The sequence below is a fragment of the Anopheles cruzii genome, chromosome 3 (assembly GCF_943734635.1).
Source record: "Anopheles cruzii chromosome 3, idAnoCruzAS_RS32_06, whole genome shotgun sequence".
NCBI lineage: Eukaryota > Metazoa > Arthropoda > Insecta > Diptera > Culicidae > Anopheles > Anopheles cruzii.
Window position 1 is genome coordinate 75,776,189 of NC_069145.1, and position 19,289 is coordinate 75,795,477.

The 19,289-nt window shown below is 49.2% G+C and overlaps 1 protein-coding gene across 1 annotated transcript in view; it reads right to left on the reverse strand.

Moving 5' to 3' along the window:
- Window positions 1-13,168, reverse strand: part of LOC128275716 (sodium/potassium-transporting ATPase subunit beta-2) — a 22,128-nt gene extending 8,960 nt beyond the window's left edge. The window contains exons 1-7 of the mRNA XM_053014313.1: window positions 13,098-13,168; window positions 10,665-11,082; window positions 3,766-3,906; window positions 3,554-3,676; window positions 3,314-3,477; window positions 3,136-3,246; window positions 2,901-3,069 (exon numbers count right to left, since the gene is read on the reverse strand). Of these exons, the coding sequence (XP_052870273.1) occupies window positions 2,901-3,069; window positions 3,136-3,246; window positions 3,314-3,477; window positions 3,554-3,676; window positions 3,766-3,906; window positions 10,665-10,794 (838 nt within the window). The 5' untranslated portion in view covers window positions 10,795-11,082; window positions 13,098-13,168. The remainder of the gene's footprint in view (window positions 1-2,900; window positions 3,070-3,135; window positions 3,247-3,313; window positions 3,478-3,553; window positions 3,677-3,765; window positions 3,907-10,664; window positions 11,083-13,097) is intronic.
- Between the last annotated feature and the right edge of the window lie 6,121 nt (window positions 13,169-19,289).

A 19,289-nucleotide genomic window follows, 5' to 3' on the forward strand; every position in this document is an offset into this window, starting at 1 on the left:
GGTATTGGTGAACAGTTTGTGTCGATCGAATTGAAAGATGTGCAGCGATCTTTCATAATAGGAAACAACGTAGATATTACAATTAAATGTTCACCATCAGTAACAATCAGTTCTACACCGATGTCCTCGAGCACGGTATCATCTTCTTCTTCCTCGATTTCTACACCGATGTCCTCGAGCACTGCATCAATTACTCCTCCTTCAACCGGTTCTACACCGATGTCCTCGAGCACGGCATCGTCTTCTTCTTCCTCGATTTCTACACCGATGTCCTCGAGCACTGCATCAATTACTCCTGCTTCAACCGGTTCTACACCGATGTCATCGAGCACGGCATCATCTTCTTCTTCCTCGATTTCTACACCGATGTCCTCGAGCACTGCATCAATTACTCCTGCTTCAACCGGTTCTACACCGATGTCCTCGAGCACGGTATCATCTTCTTCTTCCTCGATTTCTACACCAATGTCCTCGAGCACTGCATCAATTACTCCTGCTTCAACCGGTTCTACACCGATGTCATCGAGCACGGCATCATCTTCTTCTTCCTCGATTTCTACACCGATGTCCTCGAGCACTGAATCAATTACTCCTGCTTCAACCGGTTCTACACCGATGTCCTCGAGCACGGCATCATCTTCTTCTTCCTCGATTTCTACACCGATGTCCTCGAGCACTGAATCAATTACTCCTGCTTCAACCGGTTCTACACCGATGTCCTCGAGCACGGCATCATCTTCTTCTTCCTCGATTTCGACACCGATGTCCTCGAGCACTGAATCAATTACTCCTGCTTCAACCGGCTCTACACCGATGTCCTCGAGCACGGCATCATCTTCTTCTTCCTCGATTTCTACACCGATGTCCTCGAGCACTGCATCAATTACTCCTGCTTCAACCGGTTCTACACCGATGTCCTCGAGCACTGAATCAATTACTCCTGCTTCAACCGGTTCTACACCGATGTCCTCGAGCACGGCATCATCTTCTTCTTCCTCGATTTCTACACCGATGTCCTCGAGCACTGAATCAATTACTCCTGCTTCAACCGGTTCTACACCGATGTCCTCGAGCACGGCATCATCTTCTTCTTCCTCGATTTCGACACCGATGTCCTCGAGCACTGAATCAATTACTCCTGCTTCAACCGGCTCTACACCGATGTCCTCGAGCACGGCATCATCTTCTTCTTCCTCGATTTCGACACCGATGTCCTCGAGCACTGAATCAATTACTCCTGCTTCAACCGGTTCTACACCGATGTCCTCGAGCACGGCATCATCTTCTTCTTCCTCGATTTCTACACCGATGTCCTCGAGCACTGAATCAGTTACTCCTGCTTCAACCGGTTCTACACCGATGTCCTCGAGCACGGCATCATCTTCTTCTTCCTCGATTTCGACACCGATGTCCTCGAGCACTGAATCAATTACTCCTGCTTCAACCGGTTCTACACCGATGTCCTCGAGCACGGCATCATCTTCTGCTTCCTCGATTTCGACACCGATGTCCTCGAGCACTGAATCAGTTACTCCTGCTTCAACCGGTTCTACACCGATGTCCTCGAGCACGGCATCTTCTTCTTCTTCCTCGATTTCGACACCGATGTCCTCAAGCACTGAATCAATTACTCCTGCTTCAACCGGTTCTACACCGATGTCCACGAGCACGGCATCATCTTCTTCTTCCTCGATTTCTACACCGATGTCCTCGAGCACTGAATCAATTACTCCTGCTTCAACCGGTTCTACACCGATGTCCTCGAGCACTGAATCATTACTCCTGCTTCAACCGGTTTCTACACCGATGTCCTCGAGCACTGAATCAATTACTCCTGCTTCAACCGGTTCTACACCGATGTCCTCGAGCACGGCATCATCTTCTTCTTCCTCGATTTCGACACGATGTCCTCGAGCACTGAATCAATTACTCCTGCTTCAACCGGTTCTACACCGATGTCCTCGAGCACGGCATCATCTTCTTCTTCCTCGATTTCTACACCGATGTCCTCGAGCACTGAATCAATTACTCCTGCTTCAACCGGTTCTACACCGATGTCCTCGAGCACGGCATCATCTTCTTCTTCCTCGATTTCGACACCGATGTCCTCGAGCACTGAATCAGTTACTCCTGCTTCAACCGGTTCTACACCGATGTCCTCGAGCACGGCATCATCTTCTTCTTCCTCGATTTCGACACCGATGTCCTCGAGCACTGAATCAATTACTCCTGCTTCAACCGGCTCTACACCGATGTCCTCGAGCACTGAATCAGTTACTCCTGCTTCAACCGGTTCTACACCGATGTCCTCGAGCACGGCATCATCTTCTTCTTCCTCGATTTCTACACCGATGTCCTCGAGCACTAAGCAAATGTCGTCTACCACAAGTCCATCACAAACTTCTTTCACCCTTCCTACAATATCTTCGTCAGCATCTACATCTAGAGCTACAACATCTACTTTTACGCCTGCTTCAACGTCATCCTCAAAGACTACGTTGTCTTCATCCTCATCCCGGTCGCCATCGATTACAGTCCCACCGATAACATTTACTCCATTCAAAACACAACGGTCAACGTATGTAGTGTTTGACCCTTTCATTAACAGTTTGTTTAACCGTGTCAATACAACTCGTCGTGCGAATACTAGCGCTCTAAGCAGCACCCATAAAGTGCCGATGATATTGTTTCCTAGTTTCTCAATATCTTTTCCTAAACTGAGGACGACCTCATTTGGCAATGTTAGGAAGAGCGAAAAAGTAACAAAACGAAATATTATGTACAAACGCGCTCGAAAGCTTTTTTACTAAGACATTACAAAACAAATGTTTTGGTCCATTTTATCTATGAATACTGAATACAGTTAATAAAGAATCGATCAAATTTCCTCCGGTACTTACTCTTTGGTTTTTCAAAATACACCGCCACTACGGGTGGCAGGTAGTTATCCACGTTCTTGTACGGGAAGAAGTATCCGGGGAACCCACGGCGTGGGATGTACTGGATCGCTCCAATGTGCTCGTTATCAGCGGGATTTTCACCGGAACAAGATACCCAAACCACGTTGGTCTACAAGACAGAACGTTCGCTACAGACGATTGCGCGGACAAAGCTTCAACCGATGGCCTCACTTACGTTTTTATTTCCACGAGCTTCCTCTCCGCGGATGTGCTCCTTCAGATCATCGGGCATGTTTTCCGGCAAGTTGTTCGAAGTATTGTACATGTCCGGAACCCAGTTGTAGATCTGAAACGGGGAATGGTACATTTGTTAGGACACTGTCGCACCGCGAAGATACGATCCTAGCAAGTACCTTGTTCAGCTTCAGGAATATGCATGGGCTCTTCTTTTTGAAATTGTATCGATTTTCCTTGACACACGGGGACCAGTTAGTCATAGGAACTTTGCAAACCTTGCCCTCCGGTGGTGGGTTGTCGAATGAGCAATCGACGCGGTTATCTTCTTCTTGTGTGTAAGCTGCAAAGACAAGTGACGACGGGGCTCGTAAGGAACGGACTATGAACCGCACCCAACCTACGGCGGGATATCTTACGCATCAAAAACTCATCGATCAGCTTGGTCCAGATTTCAACGTTTCCATTGTCGGAAGCTTTGTACCAGATTAACGAGCTCTCCACGTTCTGATACTCTGGTGGTGTCGGTCGGAAACCCAATCCTGGCCGCGGCGAACGAAATAATCGGATCGATATTTAATTAGCAACCTGTAACGGCCGCCACCGAGTTGTGGGTGCCCGGCTTTCTTACCTGGATTCGATCCGATCAACGAGCTATCGAGCTGGAATTTGGGTATCTGCATGTCTAGTGTTTGCCAGAAGACGGCCAACATTGCAGCGAAAAATCCGACAAGGGCAGCATAAAAGCATAGATAGAAGAAAAGAATTTTCGCTGCAAAGAGAGAGAGATGGAAATGATGCATTAAAATTAATGATGGGCTTCATTATTGTTGACACGTTACCCGATGACGTACTTCCGTCACCGTGGTTCGGCGGGTGATCCGCCTTGCGTTTCACCAACAGAAAAACCGTCATTAGTTTATCAGATGTGCTATAAATAGCCGTTCACCATCGAGCACCGAAAGTAAAGGCCGAATCAGCCGCAGATGGGACATGTGACAAGTCATTTACACTTATGGTGAAATCTCATCTATAACGACGTCAATAGTTTGTGCTTTCAGCACGTCAGCACGTCTGTTTAATGCTTTACGTAATCCGAACGGTTCATAAATAAAAAGTATTATAATTTTAGCTCATCTTTCTCTCTCTCTCTCGCTCACTTTGTCTTTCTTTCTCTCATAATATTGAATACACATTCGGGAGAATCTCAAGCGCAGCCCGCGGCCAGGTCAGGTTGGCTTTAAAAGGACTTATGGCAAACGGGTGGCAGACAGCTGCAGGCTTGTTTGCTGTATATTCAAACAAGAAACGTGCAACAGTCACTGTCGCTGCCATTCGCTGCCTATTCAGCTGTCTATATACTCGTATGCTCGTGAATAGAATATATTCACCCCGCCGGAGGCGGAACTACAAAAAGAGGCTGCGAAGAATGCGAAAATTGAATCGCTACTAGCCACACCGACACTGAGTTGCCTGACTGTGACGTCTGTAAGCTGTGGGCAAGTTTGCCAACCTCTTTCACGCTAATCACGCCTAGCGGCACATCAGATAGCTTTGAGGAAAGGGACTTGAAACACTATCATTTGACCTTGAAGTCGTGCCCAGTAGCGCACTGGAACGTTAACGATTTCTTTAATATCAGACGTCAAATACAACTCCCAGGGCGTGCAGCGCAGTCAGCACTGTCCAAAATATCAATTCTCATCAGCAAGATATAACCGTCAATCGTTGTTCAACAATTAAAACACGCCGTGCGGGCAATTACCAACATGAATGCGTCGGCCAAGTGTTGCTTCGACGGCGCGCCTTAGTTACTCGGGTGACTGCTGACTCGTGCGAGATTCAGTGCACTAAATAGAATCTCGTTGGCCGCGAAGGTCAAACGAAAGCTGACTCCCTGCGGTAGTGCAGCTGTCATCCAGCTAGTGAACGATGTTAATAAGCGGTGCGCCCAGCACTCTGTCCAGGGGGTTTTCGTTAGCACTTCGTACCGGGTAACTCCACGGGACGTCGCCGTCGGACGCGAACGTCTTCAACGTTCACAGCGAGGCCCGCGAGTCTGTCTAGCGACACAACTTGTCGGTGCCGTTTCGTGTTTTTTCCAAGCAATTACAACCGCACGTGTCGGAGATAAAGTTCTGCTTTACTGATGAGCATAGGCGTGCTAAACTGATGGCATTCAGGTGAAACCCCTGTTTGGAGGGGAATGTACCCAAGTAGAAACTAAGGTACAAAGCTACGGAGACATCGCGGTGATCGCGAAAAACACATTACGGCCCAACGATAGAACAATTCAGTACCGTAGCAGAACGAGATGACAAATTGCCGGCACCACAGCAAATCATAAATCGCCCACAGCATACTTAGATCATTCGCTACACATCCATCTTTCCGAACGCGCCTCAGTGACAAGCTTCTGGCTGAGTTCAGAGCTGAGTTGAGTTATGTGCTAGATCAAAGCCAAGCGCTACGAATAACGACTTCGAGTCAAGTTGCAAGTTGCAAGTTGTTGTCCCTTAACGGCGACTCAACCCGGGTGGATCGATAATTGAAAAGTGCCCGCAAGCAGGCCTTCTCCGTATCACATGGAGATCAATTGAAATTAATGCTTATTGATTGCTGCTACACACAAATTATTAAACCCGGCCCAAGTTTTTTATTGCCCGTTCGAAACCCTTTCCATGTGTGTAGCGTGCGTGCGTTTGCCTATGTGACCTCCTATCTCAACCTCGAAGAAACTGAATTGAGACATTCCCCCGACGCGGCCCGGTCTCGGACTGTTCCATAAGGCAATATGCAATATGGTTGCAGCGTTCGATCGTCTGCGTACTCGTCATAGTCGCGCTAACCGAACTGCAAACAGCGGATCGTAAAACTCAAGGATGTAATACTTCGTGCGCCAGCATACGGCATGCTCTATCGCGGTCTCAGGTCACATGCGACCCGTCACGCGATATGTAGTTGTGGCGTTTGCTCGCTCCCCGACGACGCCCAAACGCAGATCGATCAATATTTGGTTGTCCTCGGGCATGTTCGAGAGTCTATAAAAAGAAACTTCTGCCATTCCAACGGAAGTACGGAGACCGTTGAATTCCGGTCAGAGTGTGACGTACTAAAACTTGACCTCAACGAAATGGTTATATTTCTGTATCGATATCTTCGGTCCTGAGTCACTTCAATGTTTGCAACGGAATGATTAAATGGTGCAGTGTTCCAGTGGCTACTGCGTTCAGGGCAGAATATCTTTGCTTCGCTGTCAGATTGTCTGTTACGTCAGCAAAAAGGCTGGTACCCATCGTAAAACAGACGGTCCAGCTGGGGACATTAAGCGGGGACAAATGTCGAGCGTCACCAACGGACCAAACGACCCAAAACATGCTTGTCAACGAGTTTCTGATAATAATTTCGCAAACCTTTGGGGAGAAATGGGACTGGTGCTGCCGCTAGTAGCACCACCACCAGCAGACAAATGACGAATGAGGCCACCGAATTCATTAACGGCATGTTGCTCGTCGGCGGAGGCCACGTTTATCAGCAGCTGCCCGCGAATGCTGCCTTCGTCGGGTATCCACAGGCCATCGATTGGCCACTTCAGCTCCCCACTAGATAAATTGTTTGTTTTAGGGTAGCTAGCGAACACTGAACGTTATCTATATGGGGCCGTCATGGGGCTGAATAAACACGACTCGACATCGACGGTTACTCACCGAATCCGGATCCCCAGGCGCATCGTCAACAGTGTTCCCCGTTATTCATATTGCAGTGTTTTGCATTTTAGCGTTAGACTTTGCCCCCCCAGTCAGTGGCGGGACAACCGAGATGTTGCCACTTCCGATAAAAGCCAGTATCCAGTTTCTCCGGGACTGGTCAAAGACACACTGTGAAATGTTTGTGTAAACATAAAAACGGCTCCCATTCGCCAAAAGATTCCAAATGCCCCAAGTCGGCCGGCCGTGAATGCTACGCAAATAAAAAAAAAGAACGTGTTTAGCTGATCTGGCAAACGCCAGTAGCAGGCACGACTCCCAGATCACCCTCCCAGTGTCAGGGACGTGCACCCACACACTGACAGGCTTAGCAAGGTTTCCAATTCTCTGCCACTGACTGTTTAGCAACCCGTTTCTTTTTAACCGAACTATAGGGTGAGCCATCAATCTACCGATCACCATTTGCGATCATCATCTGGAAATTGTGAAAATTTAGTAAAAAACTTTGACCGTTACGAAATGGGACCCTATACGCTTGCGGAACATTGGGAAGTATTAAAGTCTTCAACTCAAACTGTACGAAATTGAAAGAGCTCATTTCCACCTTGGTGGTATTGTTAATAAGCAGATTTTTCGTATATCGTGCTCGGAAAACCCACGCATCGTGCAAGAAGCGACATCATTGGCATATTCTTCTTCGAAAGTTGAGAAGTAGCCGTAACCGTCGATTCTTCGGCGAAAGTGAAGCTGAAAACTTGGACGGCATTCGGTTTCAACAGAACGGCGCTACGTGCCATACAGCGACAGCCACAATCGATATTTTGCACCTCATTTTCGTTATCCAAACACTAGATGGATCACCCTATACTGGCGTTTCCCCAATATTTTAACGATCAGTTTAAATATAGTTTCAGCACCAACACCAACACTCCATGCGGATCGCTTATGGGTCACGTCACGAGTCTGGTCGGACATAGATGAGGACTGGAAGGTTCTAAGCGCTGAGACGCAAGAGCGTTATTTTTATAACTTTGTTGTTCACCAGAGTTTGGGGCCATTAGGAACTTACTCGCTATGTGCGATCGCTAGTCGCCCATGTGGAAAGAACCCAGACCACACTAATGCCTCATTACACAGCCGGCTCAAGCGTGTGGCGATGGAAACAAGTTGTGGCAACAAAATTGGCACAAAAACACACTCTCTTTGAGCCACGGGTTCCAGAGGGTGGATCGAAAGTGGATCTATTCTCGATCTCAGGTGTGTGTACTTTGCGCTGAACAAACTGTACAAGCATTAATTGCACGTTTCAGACACTGCGGGCTGGGAGCACGGAAATCCCACCACGGACTTTTATGCCGGCGCCCGGTGACTCCCGCTCGCGAACCGGTTTCTGTGTTAACCACCGCCGATCAGAGGACAGGAATCTTTGCAGGCAGGAGGCGTCCATGGCCAGCCACGTTCTGGATCTGGATGCTAAACTCGCCGATCGCCGAAGTGGTTATTTATAGGGGTAGGGAAAGCGCAGGCGCCCCAAACTTGGCCGTGCTAGAGCGTCAACAGCCAACAGCTCGACTGGACACGCCGGCGTTGGCGGACTTTCGCCGTTTAAGGTGTGACGGTATTGAGGGCGTCTTTCGGGGAGTGGCGAAAGGCAAGTTTATGAAGTATTATATTTAGCAATTGCTTTCGTTCGTTCATCGGTTTTTCCTCCCCTGCACTGTTGGGGTCAGCAAAAATGTATGGGGCAAAGGGGAGAGACCGAGGCCAACGCGAGAACGGAAGAAGTGGACGGAAAGTGTGGTTCCTTGACGAGCAAGGCTAGGTGTACGTACGAATTGAGGTGGCACACCGCGCTCGAGTGGAGATTAACGAGTTCGCGTGAGGCATGGAGTCGACTTTATCGATCGGTGCTTAATTGGATTCGTAACTCAATCGTTGCCGCTACGGCGCTTCGCCTGTGGAGAAGCACTCGAGAGCGAAACTGGGCCCGCTCGTGCCCACCGGGGATTTGTGCATATCGTTGTGTAAACATCAGCGAAGGGCAATTGTGACATAATTGTGAAGTTTATGAACAATGTACAAGAATATAGTACAGCAATTGCAAAATAAAACCTATTAAATGAAGGATACTTTTTCATTCAACATCGCTGAGGAGTACACAAATTGATTAAACAATTTCCCCAGCCGGCAGTCGGCAGTAATGTAGACACCGTCCCCCCACCATCAATGAATTGGAGCCGCGTCCAGCACCCCGGTGGGCCGTAGCATTGAAATTCAATTCACTCCAATTTAAATAACAAATATGTTTGCGAGGCGAATGGTGCACCTATCTGGAGCTGGTGCGATCCAGTTGTACCGATCGTGGATCGATCGAAAGTTGTCGCCAGCCGGACGAGACCGGAATTTTTTTGGGGCCAAGAATTTTACCAAACTCATTAGCCTGAGCGAGTGACGAGTGCAGTCCCCGCGCAAGTCGTGCACTTTGTTTCCAAAACTTATGTAACAGTCGGTGGGCCAAGACCGAAAGGACCGCCACGCCAAATCATACTTCGCGCTGGCGTGTTCCGCTTGAGCAGGAAACGATGGAAACTGCATTACACTTTCCACGGCCCTTCGCCATCCGGAGACGAACGAAGGGCGATGGTACCTTCCTTACAGCGCACGGCTGTGGACGGTACGGTACCGACAGGACAGGCGTTCCGGTGGTGTATGTGTGTTTTTCTGTAGCGCTTAGAGGTCAGATGTCTGCGACTGCGAAGGAGCTGGGTTACATAACGCCACCGTGCGCCACAGACACACCGTAGGTGCAGTGGAAGTAAAATACTAGGAGCGGAGGAGCATTAGTAATTCGATCGAATGTCCTTCCCGAATCGGAATCGGGAACGGCTCGGCCCCTAACAATATATTTCAGCTTTGCTCAACGGCAAGTAAAATCATATGCCCATAGCTATTCCGTAGACCTCGGCTCGGCAAATTTGACCTGTGAAGCAGCCGGTTCGGTTGCGTAAGCACCGTTTGAAGTCCTGCGGTTGGGTTTTGGGAACGGTTCAGTGAGCCTGTTTGTGCCTCGAAGATGAAATTCAATTAAAATGTCCACTAAAAACCGTTCGAGCAGCAACAAACTGGGACACGTAGGCGTGACAAACACACACACCCGTTCCCGTTGCGTCTGTATTGATTGGCCACCAATCATAGCCAGAGGCAACGCTAGGTTCCTTTGTATTCGAACTCGATTTTCATGTGTTCGAACCCGATGGATTCCAAAGGCCGAATTAGGAAAATCGCCCAAGCTCGTCGAATTCCTGGTGCTCTGCCAAGTACCATCGTGTGAACCGACCGAAGAAAGTTAAAATTTATGTAACCAGACGACGTTCGATCTGGTTCCGAATCGGTTCCAGTGGCCAGAAAACAGGTGAGTGAAAAAGTGAGCAGAGCGCGCGCACCGAACTCTCCCATTTCTTTGCCTCTCTCGCTCTCGTTTTCTCTCTCAAAAGCGCACACATACACTCACACGCCTCTGACTCTCTGACACTTCCTGGCGTCCTCCTTTCGGCAGAGCGGCAGAGCGTTTCCGTTGTGTTTTTTCCTTCACATTTTAGTAACAAGGAAAGCCACTTGATGGCGCTGCTGCTGCCACTCTGGTGTGCATTCTACCACACCGTTGCACACGTAACCCGCGGGTGGCGGAGGATGAGAATGGGGGGCGGAATCCAACATGGTGGCTGACAGGAGCTGCCAAATCTGGAGCAGCCGTTACCTCATCGGCCCCATCGAGTGAAATACTAGTAGACAGGGGCGGACTGGGCGGACTGGGTGAACTTACCCCAGCTGGATCCGGTGCGGCCAAGGCATTGGCTGGTTTCGCTGTCCCACATGAACGTCTTGAAGCCATCCCATTTGCCCAGCTTGGGCGGCGGGGCATAGTACTGTTCTGCTACCTTTTTGTCGGCCATGGTTGCTTCTTCAAATGCTGTTACCGCTGCTGGCAGTGTTCTCTAGCCTCTCCCGAAACGCTCTCTGCTCTCTGCTCACTTCCGCACCGCAAGTCGCGCCGACGGACCAGACCAGACCACCCGACGGTATTACTGACGATCGATCAGCCTTTCGTCGCACGCACGCACGAACGACGCACACTTCAGACTCGATGCACTCTGTGTCACTTCCGCTTCCGCTTCCTTCCGGTGGTCACCTAGCAGCATCCACTCAGCAAGCTCGTTCCCCCAGCACCACAGCTAATCCAACTGCGGTGCGGTGTGTCCGGGCGCGCCGTTTGATCGACGACGGGAATAGGTCACAGGTCACAGGTCACACACACACACACACACGTGCACACACACACAGAAAGGTGAATAAAAAAGGCAGAAATTAGTAAAGCACTGTGGGGCCGACTGTACGCCGAGGTACGTCTCCGAGGTCCGTCCAAGAGGTTGCTTGGCAGCGCGTGAAACCTGAAATGCCCAACACTTTGATTGGACGACGACTTGCGAGCGACTGCCGCCCCCCCCTCCCGTGCGGTGGCCGTGAGACTTTTGCTTCCCCGCCGCGGAGTCCTCGTCCCTGTTTTTTATGTAACCATCACGCCGCGTCCAGTGTGCGCGAGCGCACGTCTTCATCGTGTCATACTTTTCGCACTCCCCCTCCCTCTCTTTCTCCATGTCCATATGTGTGTGTGTGTGTGTGTGTGTCTCAAATTTCCATTTTCCTCGCCCCCACAGGGGAGCACAGCACATGGGTCGGTCGGTCCCGTCGACAGAGTTAGGGAAAGAAAATCGAACCCACCGAGGAGGTCCTTCGGAGGGGGGGAGTTTGGGGCCCGCGACTGCAACGGCCCCCTTAAAAGTTACTCAACTCTTTTCCCTTCGGAACGCTATCGATCCCTGTCATGTGCTCGCCGCTGGTCGCGATGCTCCCATCTTGGTTCCCAATCATTTGGAACTCTCACTCGCTCTCTCTCTCTCTCTCATTCTATCTCGTTCTCTTTTTACTAATTCTTTTTCTATAGACGCTCCATCCCCGTCTCGGAAAAAGTACTCTCTCTCTCGCTCTATCTTTCTCCCTGTCCGACACACACGCACACACCAACAGGGGCATCCTTGCAGATCCCTACGGCGCTGGGGGTGGACGGTTTGGGGTTCACTATTCGCACTCAGCTCGCAGCGTGCTTGACAATCAAGGAGGCGTCTGCATTACACGCATACAGGAGCACAGCATAAGTCACTCGAGTGTCAATCACTGCTTTGTCAGGGTTCAGAAATTGAAGAATCCAAATCCAAGCAGCCTCGCTTTTCCGACAGCCATCGGCCACTGGACACTGGGGACACTGGGATGCGCGCGCGCCCCCGTTCAACCTACCGCCCTAGTCCAACGCTACGCTCGCCACAACTGTACCGATCACACTTCTGAGAACGAGTCGCCGCCGTCCGCGGCTGCCTATGGATATTTATCCACCGGCCCCAACCGCCTGACGGGAGAGTGAGTGCCGATCTCTCACAGGCGTACTCACTCTCTTCATCGTTGTTGGTTGGATACATTCCGCGCTTCTGATGGAATAGAGAGGGAGCAACATCCTCTGTGGGGTTTGGAACGCGCTCAGCGTGAGTCGGAAAGTGCTTTGGAAAAATTCGCGCAATCCGTCCGTGCGCATGTCCGCCACTTTCGATCGGCTCTGCAGAGATGTGGTGTGTCCAGAGCACCAGTGGCACCAGCAGCAGCAGCACAAGGACATGCCACCGATGTGCAGGTGCGAGCGAGATGCACAGCGCCCTAGCAAAGTTTTGGAGGACACCAGGACAGGGGTGAAAGGTCGGCCGCCGAAAGGAGACGGAACATCGTAGACGAACGGGAGCCAGACTGGCGGATGCGGCGGATGGCCCTGCTGGCTGCAGTGGTGCCTCCAGGAGCGATGGGAACGAAAATGGGAAAACGGAAATGAGAAATAAAATGGGATTCCCAGTGAAATGATGGCCATCCATCCAGGAACGGGTCAGGAGTTTTCACGGAGTTCGTCCTTAGCTTCACGGCACACTTGGAACTGTCCGCAGTCAGTTACACTGGAACCCGAAGCACGACCAATTGGGGAGGATCGATATGGTATCCCTTCCATCCGTTTTTTTTTCCATTCGAACTGTATCACCCAACTCGTCCTGCCGATTGAAGTCCCGGAGCGCTACCACTTACGACGACCACTCTGACTGCCCTTTTCGCTTCGAATCACACACTTCGAATCCCCCCGATGGGCTTTGTCCCAAGCAATTACCGACTAAGAGCACCAATTTTTCCACCAGGCCGACGCACTCAGGACAGAACCTAGCCTCGTACTATGACCACATAGAACCGAGTACTCCAAGCGAGTGGTCTTTCCGACGGCTCCGCAGGACTACAGGGCTCCTCCGGGGCCAGAAAAGAGAAGCGCCACGAAGCCCTTTCTCTCCGGGCGGGGGGGGGGCGGCCCGGGATCTCACCGAATCGGTGCTCTTTCTCCGGGAAAACCTCGCCAGTATGTGGATGCGCCAGTTCCTGGAAGTGGGAAAATGGGTGATCACGCTCCAGTTTTCCATCAAGCGACGCCAGTGATTGTGTAATCATTGGACGGTACCTTTTTCCCGTGGCTTTTCTTGTTCCATCCCTTCCATGTGCATGGCCTCGGCCACCACGCTCGCATGGAACTCACTTCACGCGTTCTCTCTCTCTCTCTCTGAACCGAAAACGTTCCTGGAAAGAGTACGCTAGGGGAAAAATAGTACACCCTGCCCCGGTGGCGGCGAGAAAGCAGCACGAACCCAGAGCAGAGCAAGCAAGGGCTGCTTGGCCACGAAGGAGTCTGACCAACAAAAACAACAAACATCCATTACGTCATACCTCAGCTGTTACGCCATTAGTTCGCCCTTTGAGAAACGGGCTTCTAACCGGCCACGGTCCGTGCGAGCCTCCGAACGCAGGAAGCTAATCACGGTACGGCAGTAGGTTTCCTGCAGAATGCTTCAATCCCTAATTGACCCTTTAACGTGCTGCTGATTCGCCCTCACCATCCGAATGCTGTGGATTGCTTGGGCCACGGAACGGCTCAACAAGCTGGCGCAACAGCAACCTATCCGCATGTCCTGCGTGTCCGTCAATCACGGGGGCATTATGTAATCGTTGAAATTTTCCGATTTTTTGCCCCCAGTCGGTCTGAACCACCAGGCTGCTCCATCGCCCATAAATGGCCAACCAGCAGGTGGTTAACGCAGACGGGCGTGAAATGGTGCGATGGAGCAGATAAACTCATTTCCAATCGTGCGCCTGTAGCAATCCGGAAATCCACGCGAGGTCATTACAACCAATACCGGGAACCTCGAGACATCCATTCCCATCTTTCGCTCTTTACCACTTGGCACTGGGCCCCGGGGTGGTCGTTAGAGTGGTGGGTGTGAACAGGAAATTGAAGAAATATTAAAAGAAAATTATCGACCCAAGAATCTGGTGCAGCCGCACCGGAACCGTTGGGTTTGGCACCGCCAGCTAAGGGATGCTTTGAGCAAAAAAAGCAAATCGGCGACCGGCATAACCGGCACGAAACCGCTCCAATTCTTTTCATGCTAACCTATTTTAGTGAAACGATATAAGTCGCAGTCCCTTTGTTAGGAGGATAAATTAAATTCAAAGATAAATCGCCAAACAACAAGTTCGGGTCACCCTGTGATCGACCCAAAAAAGGCCCAAAGAAACGGCCCAAAAGGGAACTGTCAAACGGCCTGGCAGTGAGTCGAGGAGTCAGTAGAGAACAAAGGAAAGTGGAACACGTTTTTCAGCGCTTCCCAATAGTAAAATATAGTTTGCGAAGGAGCTAGAAAAGGTTTCAAAAATCCTTTAGAAGAAAGAAAGCGTTTAACGCCAACATTCTGAAAAACTTGTACAGTTTGTAAGGAGAGGGTTCTCTTCTGGTTCCTCAAATAGTGATAGACTCACAACCTCAAATAGTGATAGACTCACAACCTCAAATAGTGACAGATTCACAACCTCGAATAGTGATATATTCACAGCAGTACGTGATTAACTCACAAAAGGCACAATCATGCCACCAAAGTCTAAAGTTGGTGCGACGAAGAAAGTTTGTTGCAGCGCCATGTGTAATGAGCCAGCTTCCCAGAAGGAGATGATAGCCTGCGGCGATTGCAAAAAATGGTGGCATAAAGAGTGTGGCGTGACAAATGCTGAAGTCAATGAACTCAATGAACCGTGGCAGTGTGCAAGCTGTAAACCACCACCGAAGCCAATGTCGTTCGCCACGTCGTCATCATCGAGACGCGCAAGGATTGATCTCAAGCTCAAACAGCTAGAAGAGTCGCGAGCTCTGAAGGAAAAAGAGCTGGCATTCGAAAGAGAGTTTCTAGAAGAAAAACAAAGGCTGATGGAGGAGCAGCTGGATGCCGAAGAGGAAGAAGGCTTGCTGGGAGATGGGATTCCAAGAAGTCAAGCTGGCGAACGAGTTGAAAGTTGGTTGAAGGACAACGAATTACCGAAACCCGAAAAAAAGGCAATTTCCGACGAAATCACTCGTATGCGACAGCAGTTAACGCTCCCCGAGCAAAAGCCTTTGTTCGAACCAACGAAAGCTCAATTAGCAGCCCGCCATGCGCTGCCCAAAGATCTGCCTACATTTAATGGGGATCCTAAGGATTGGACCTTGTTTATAGCGAATTACAACTATTCAACAGAAGCGTGCGGCTACCAAGACTACGAAAACTTGATTCGCTTGCAACGATCGCTAAAGGGAGTTGCATTGGAATCGGTGCGAAGCCGATTGCTTTTACCCAACTCGGTGCCGAAGGTGATCGAAACGCTGACAAAAAGGTTCGGTAGACCCGAATTAGTCATTGATACTCTGTTAGAAAAGATAGCGTCACTACCACCACCACGAGGAGATAAATTGGAATCGATGATAGAATTTGGGACAGCCGTGCAAGCATTGAGCGATCATATAGTGGCCGTGGGAATGTTAGATCATTTGCATAACCCCACTCTTATAAAGAGCCTTATTGTAAAACTGCCTGCCGAATACAAGATGAAATGGGCAGAATACAGTCGCCATAATAGCAAATCCAATTTGCAAACATTCGCGCAATACATGGAAGAAATAGTTGACGATGCTTCAAGCGTCACCTTCCAATCGATGGCTAAGGAAAAATCGACGAAAGGGCAACCACACAGATTATTAGTACACACCAATGCCAACCAACATATAATCAAGGCATGTGTTGTGTGCAAACAAGATGGCCACAAAATCGAGCAATGTACGCAGTTCAAGGCGATGAACGCAAATGAGCGTTGGCAAACCATTAAGTCCTTAAAACTTTGCCGAACATGTTTAAACATGCATAAATCCCCTTGTAATAGGACGCAAACCTGCGGTGTTGACAACTGTACAGCTCGACACCACCAATTGCTTCATTATAAAAACGTAGAAGGCGAAACGAATAAAGAGGAAGCGTCCACTCCAGTGACAATTGCTTATCATAACCAAGAAGAAAATGGTTTCCTCAAAATGATATGCGTCACGCTGTATAATGGTGACAAAGAGTTGGAAATTCTCGCATTCATTGATGAAGGGTCGTCATTAACACTCCTAGAAGAAGAAGTGGCAAATTCCTTAGGACTTCAGGGAAGGGTAAAACCACTATGCTTGAAGTGGACCGCTAATGTTACACGTGAAGAAAGAAATTCTAAACAAGTTTCGTTTAAGGTTTCCGGTCGAGGACAGAATCGGCAGTATCCAATGGATGGAGTTCGTACGGTGGAAAGTTTGGACCTCCCGGAACAATCCATGGAAGCGCAAGATTTAAGGGAGAGGTATAATTACCTGCGAAACATCCCACTTTGTAGCTACAGAGGAGAGAAGCCGAAGATGCTGATAGGCATCGACAACATCTCTCTTATTGTCCCTCAGAAAGTAAGAGAAGGGTCTTCGGGACACCCGACGGCGGTTAAAACTCGACTCGGCTGGTGTCTATACGGCGGAAAACAGACCATTTCAAATGGCTGTCACTATCACACCTGCGATTGTAACGATGATCAGTCAATGGACAATACGTTGAAAAAGTACTTCGCGTTGGAAGAGGTAGCGATTAAATCGACCACCCCAATAACCTCCGCTGAGGATCAACGTGCCCTGGAAATATTGGAGAATACCACCAAGTACATCGGCAATCGCTATGAATCCGGATTACTCTGGAAGTATGATGAAGTGAATCTTCCAGACAGTTATCAAACTGCTTTCAAACGACTCGAATGTTTCGAGCGTAAATTGAACAGAACCGAACAATTAAAAGAACGAGTAGAAGCTCAAATTCAAGAATATATACAGAAGGGCTATGCACATATAGCTATTGATGAAGAATTACAAACGGTCAAACCAAACAGAATTTGGTACCTGCCGCTGGGTGTAGTGGTGAATCCAAAGAAACCCGAGAAAGCGCGGCTGATCTGGGATGCTTCCTCAAAGGTGAATGACATCTCATTGAACTCAGTTCTTCTAAAAGGTCCCGACCAACTCTGTACACTACCTACAGTACTTTTCCGGTTCCGTCAATACCCCGTTGCTGTGAGTGCTGATATAAAAGAGATGTTTCATCAAATAAGAATCATCGAGGCCGATAAACAATCACAACGATTCCTATGGCGTTCGGACCCGGAGAAGAAGCCGGATACCTACATAATGGATGTAGCAACATTCGGAGCTACGTGCTCGCCTGCCACGGCACAGTACATAAAGAATCACAATGCGCTACGATTCACGCAAGAATATCCAAGAGCCGTTGAAGCGATCACTCAAAATCACTACGTAGACGACTACCTAGATAGTTTCGAAACCCAACCTGAAGCCATACTAATTGCAAAACAAGTTACCGCAATACATCAGAAGGGAGGCTTCATCATCCGAGGCTGGTGTTCTAACGTCAAAAGCGTAGTGGAAAGTCTGGGTGAAAAGGTAGCCACTAACTCAAAAGAAAGAGTACACGAAAGCAGAACAAACGTTGTTAAGAGAGGCTCAAGCTGAGTCGTTTCCCGAAATCAACATGATAAAACAAGGGAAAGTGCCAGGACACCTTAATCAACATTCATTGTTCCGCCTATCACCCATTCTAGATGAGAACGGCGTTCTACGAATGCATGGTCGAATTGACGCGGCTGCTGATGTCCACGTGGAAAACAAACAACCCATAATTTTGAGTCCGGGACATCAACTGACAGCTCTCATCCTCGATCACATACATCGAAAGTATTTACATGCAAATAACGAAACCGTAGTGAACGAAGTGCGACAACGGTACTTCATCCCAAAACTTCGAGCAGCAGTGAAGAAAATCGTCCGACAATGCCAGTTCTGTAAAGTAAAGAAGGCAGTGCCAGTGATTCCGGAGATGGGACAGTTACCACAAGCTAGGCTATCACCCTTCATCCGCCCGTTCAGTTATGTAGGAATGGACTACTTTGGACCCATTCAGGTGAAAATTGGCAGAAGTCATTCTAAACGTTGGGTGGCACTATTCACTTGCATGACGGTGAGAGCAATACATCTGGAAGTGGCCCATTCTCTAACGACGGAATCATGCATCAAGGCTGTTCGAAGATTTATATCCCGACGCGGCACACCGCTGGAAATATACAGCGACAATGGCACCAATTTCAAAGGCGCTGAGAAGATACTCGCGAAACAAATACTATCCGAAACGGGTGAAACATTCACGAACAATACGACAGCGTGGCGATTCATAACTCCCGGTTCACCGCACATGGGTGGTTCTTGGGAAAGACTAATAAGATCGGTAAAGGTATCCCTGCAAGCAGTTCATACTGGAGACGTCTTCAGTGAGGAGGATCTGCAGACGGCGTTGGCTGAAGCTGAAGCTATTGTAAATAGCAGACCGTTGACCTACCTCCCTCTTGAATCGGAGGAGCATGAAGCCTTGACACCAAATCACTTCCTGCTGGGAGCACCCTCTGGTGAGCGGAAGACATCCGAGGGTGACATATCTGGAAAAGCGACGGCGATGAGAGCCTGGGCTGGAATCAACGTTAATCTGGACCGCTTCTGGAGACGTTGGACAATGGAATACCTGCCCACTCTTACGAAAAGAACCAAATGGTTCTTGCCCACTAAGAATATCATCAAGGGAGACTTAGTGGTCATCATCGACGAAAGCAGCCGAAATAAATGGACCCGAGGACGAGTCTTGGAAACGTTTGCTGGGAAGGACGGCATCGTCAGGCAAGCAGCGGTGCAAACTAGCAGCGGAATTTATAAGAGGCCGGTAGCGAAGTTGGCAGTACTCGAAGTCGGAGGTGGTGGAACTTCTCAAGTTCTGGACAGTTCCACGGTGGGGAGAATGTTAGGAGGATAAATTAAATTCAAAGATAAATCGCCAAACAACAAGTTCGGGTCACCCTGTGATCGACCCAAAAAAGGCCC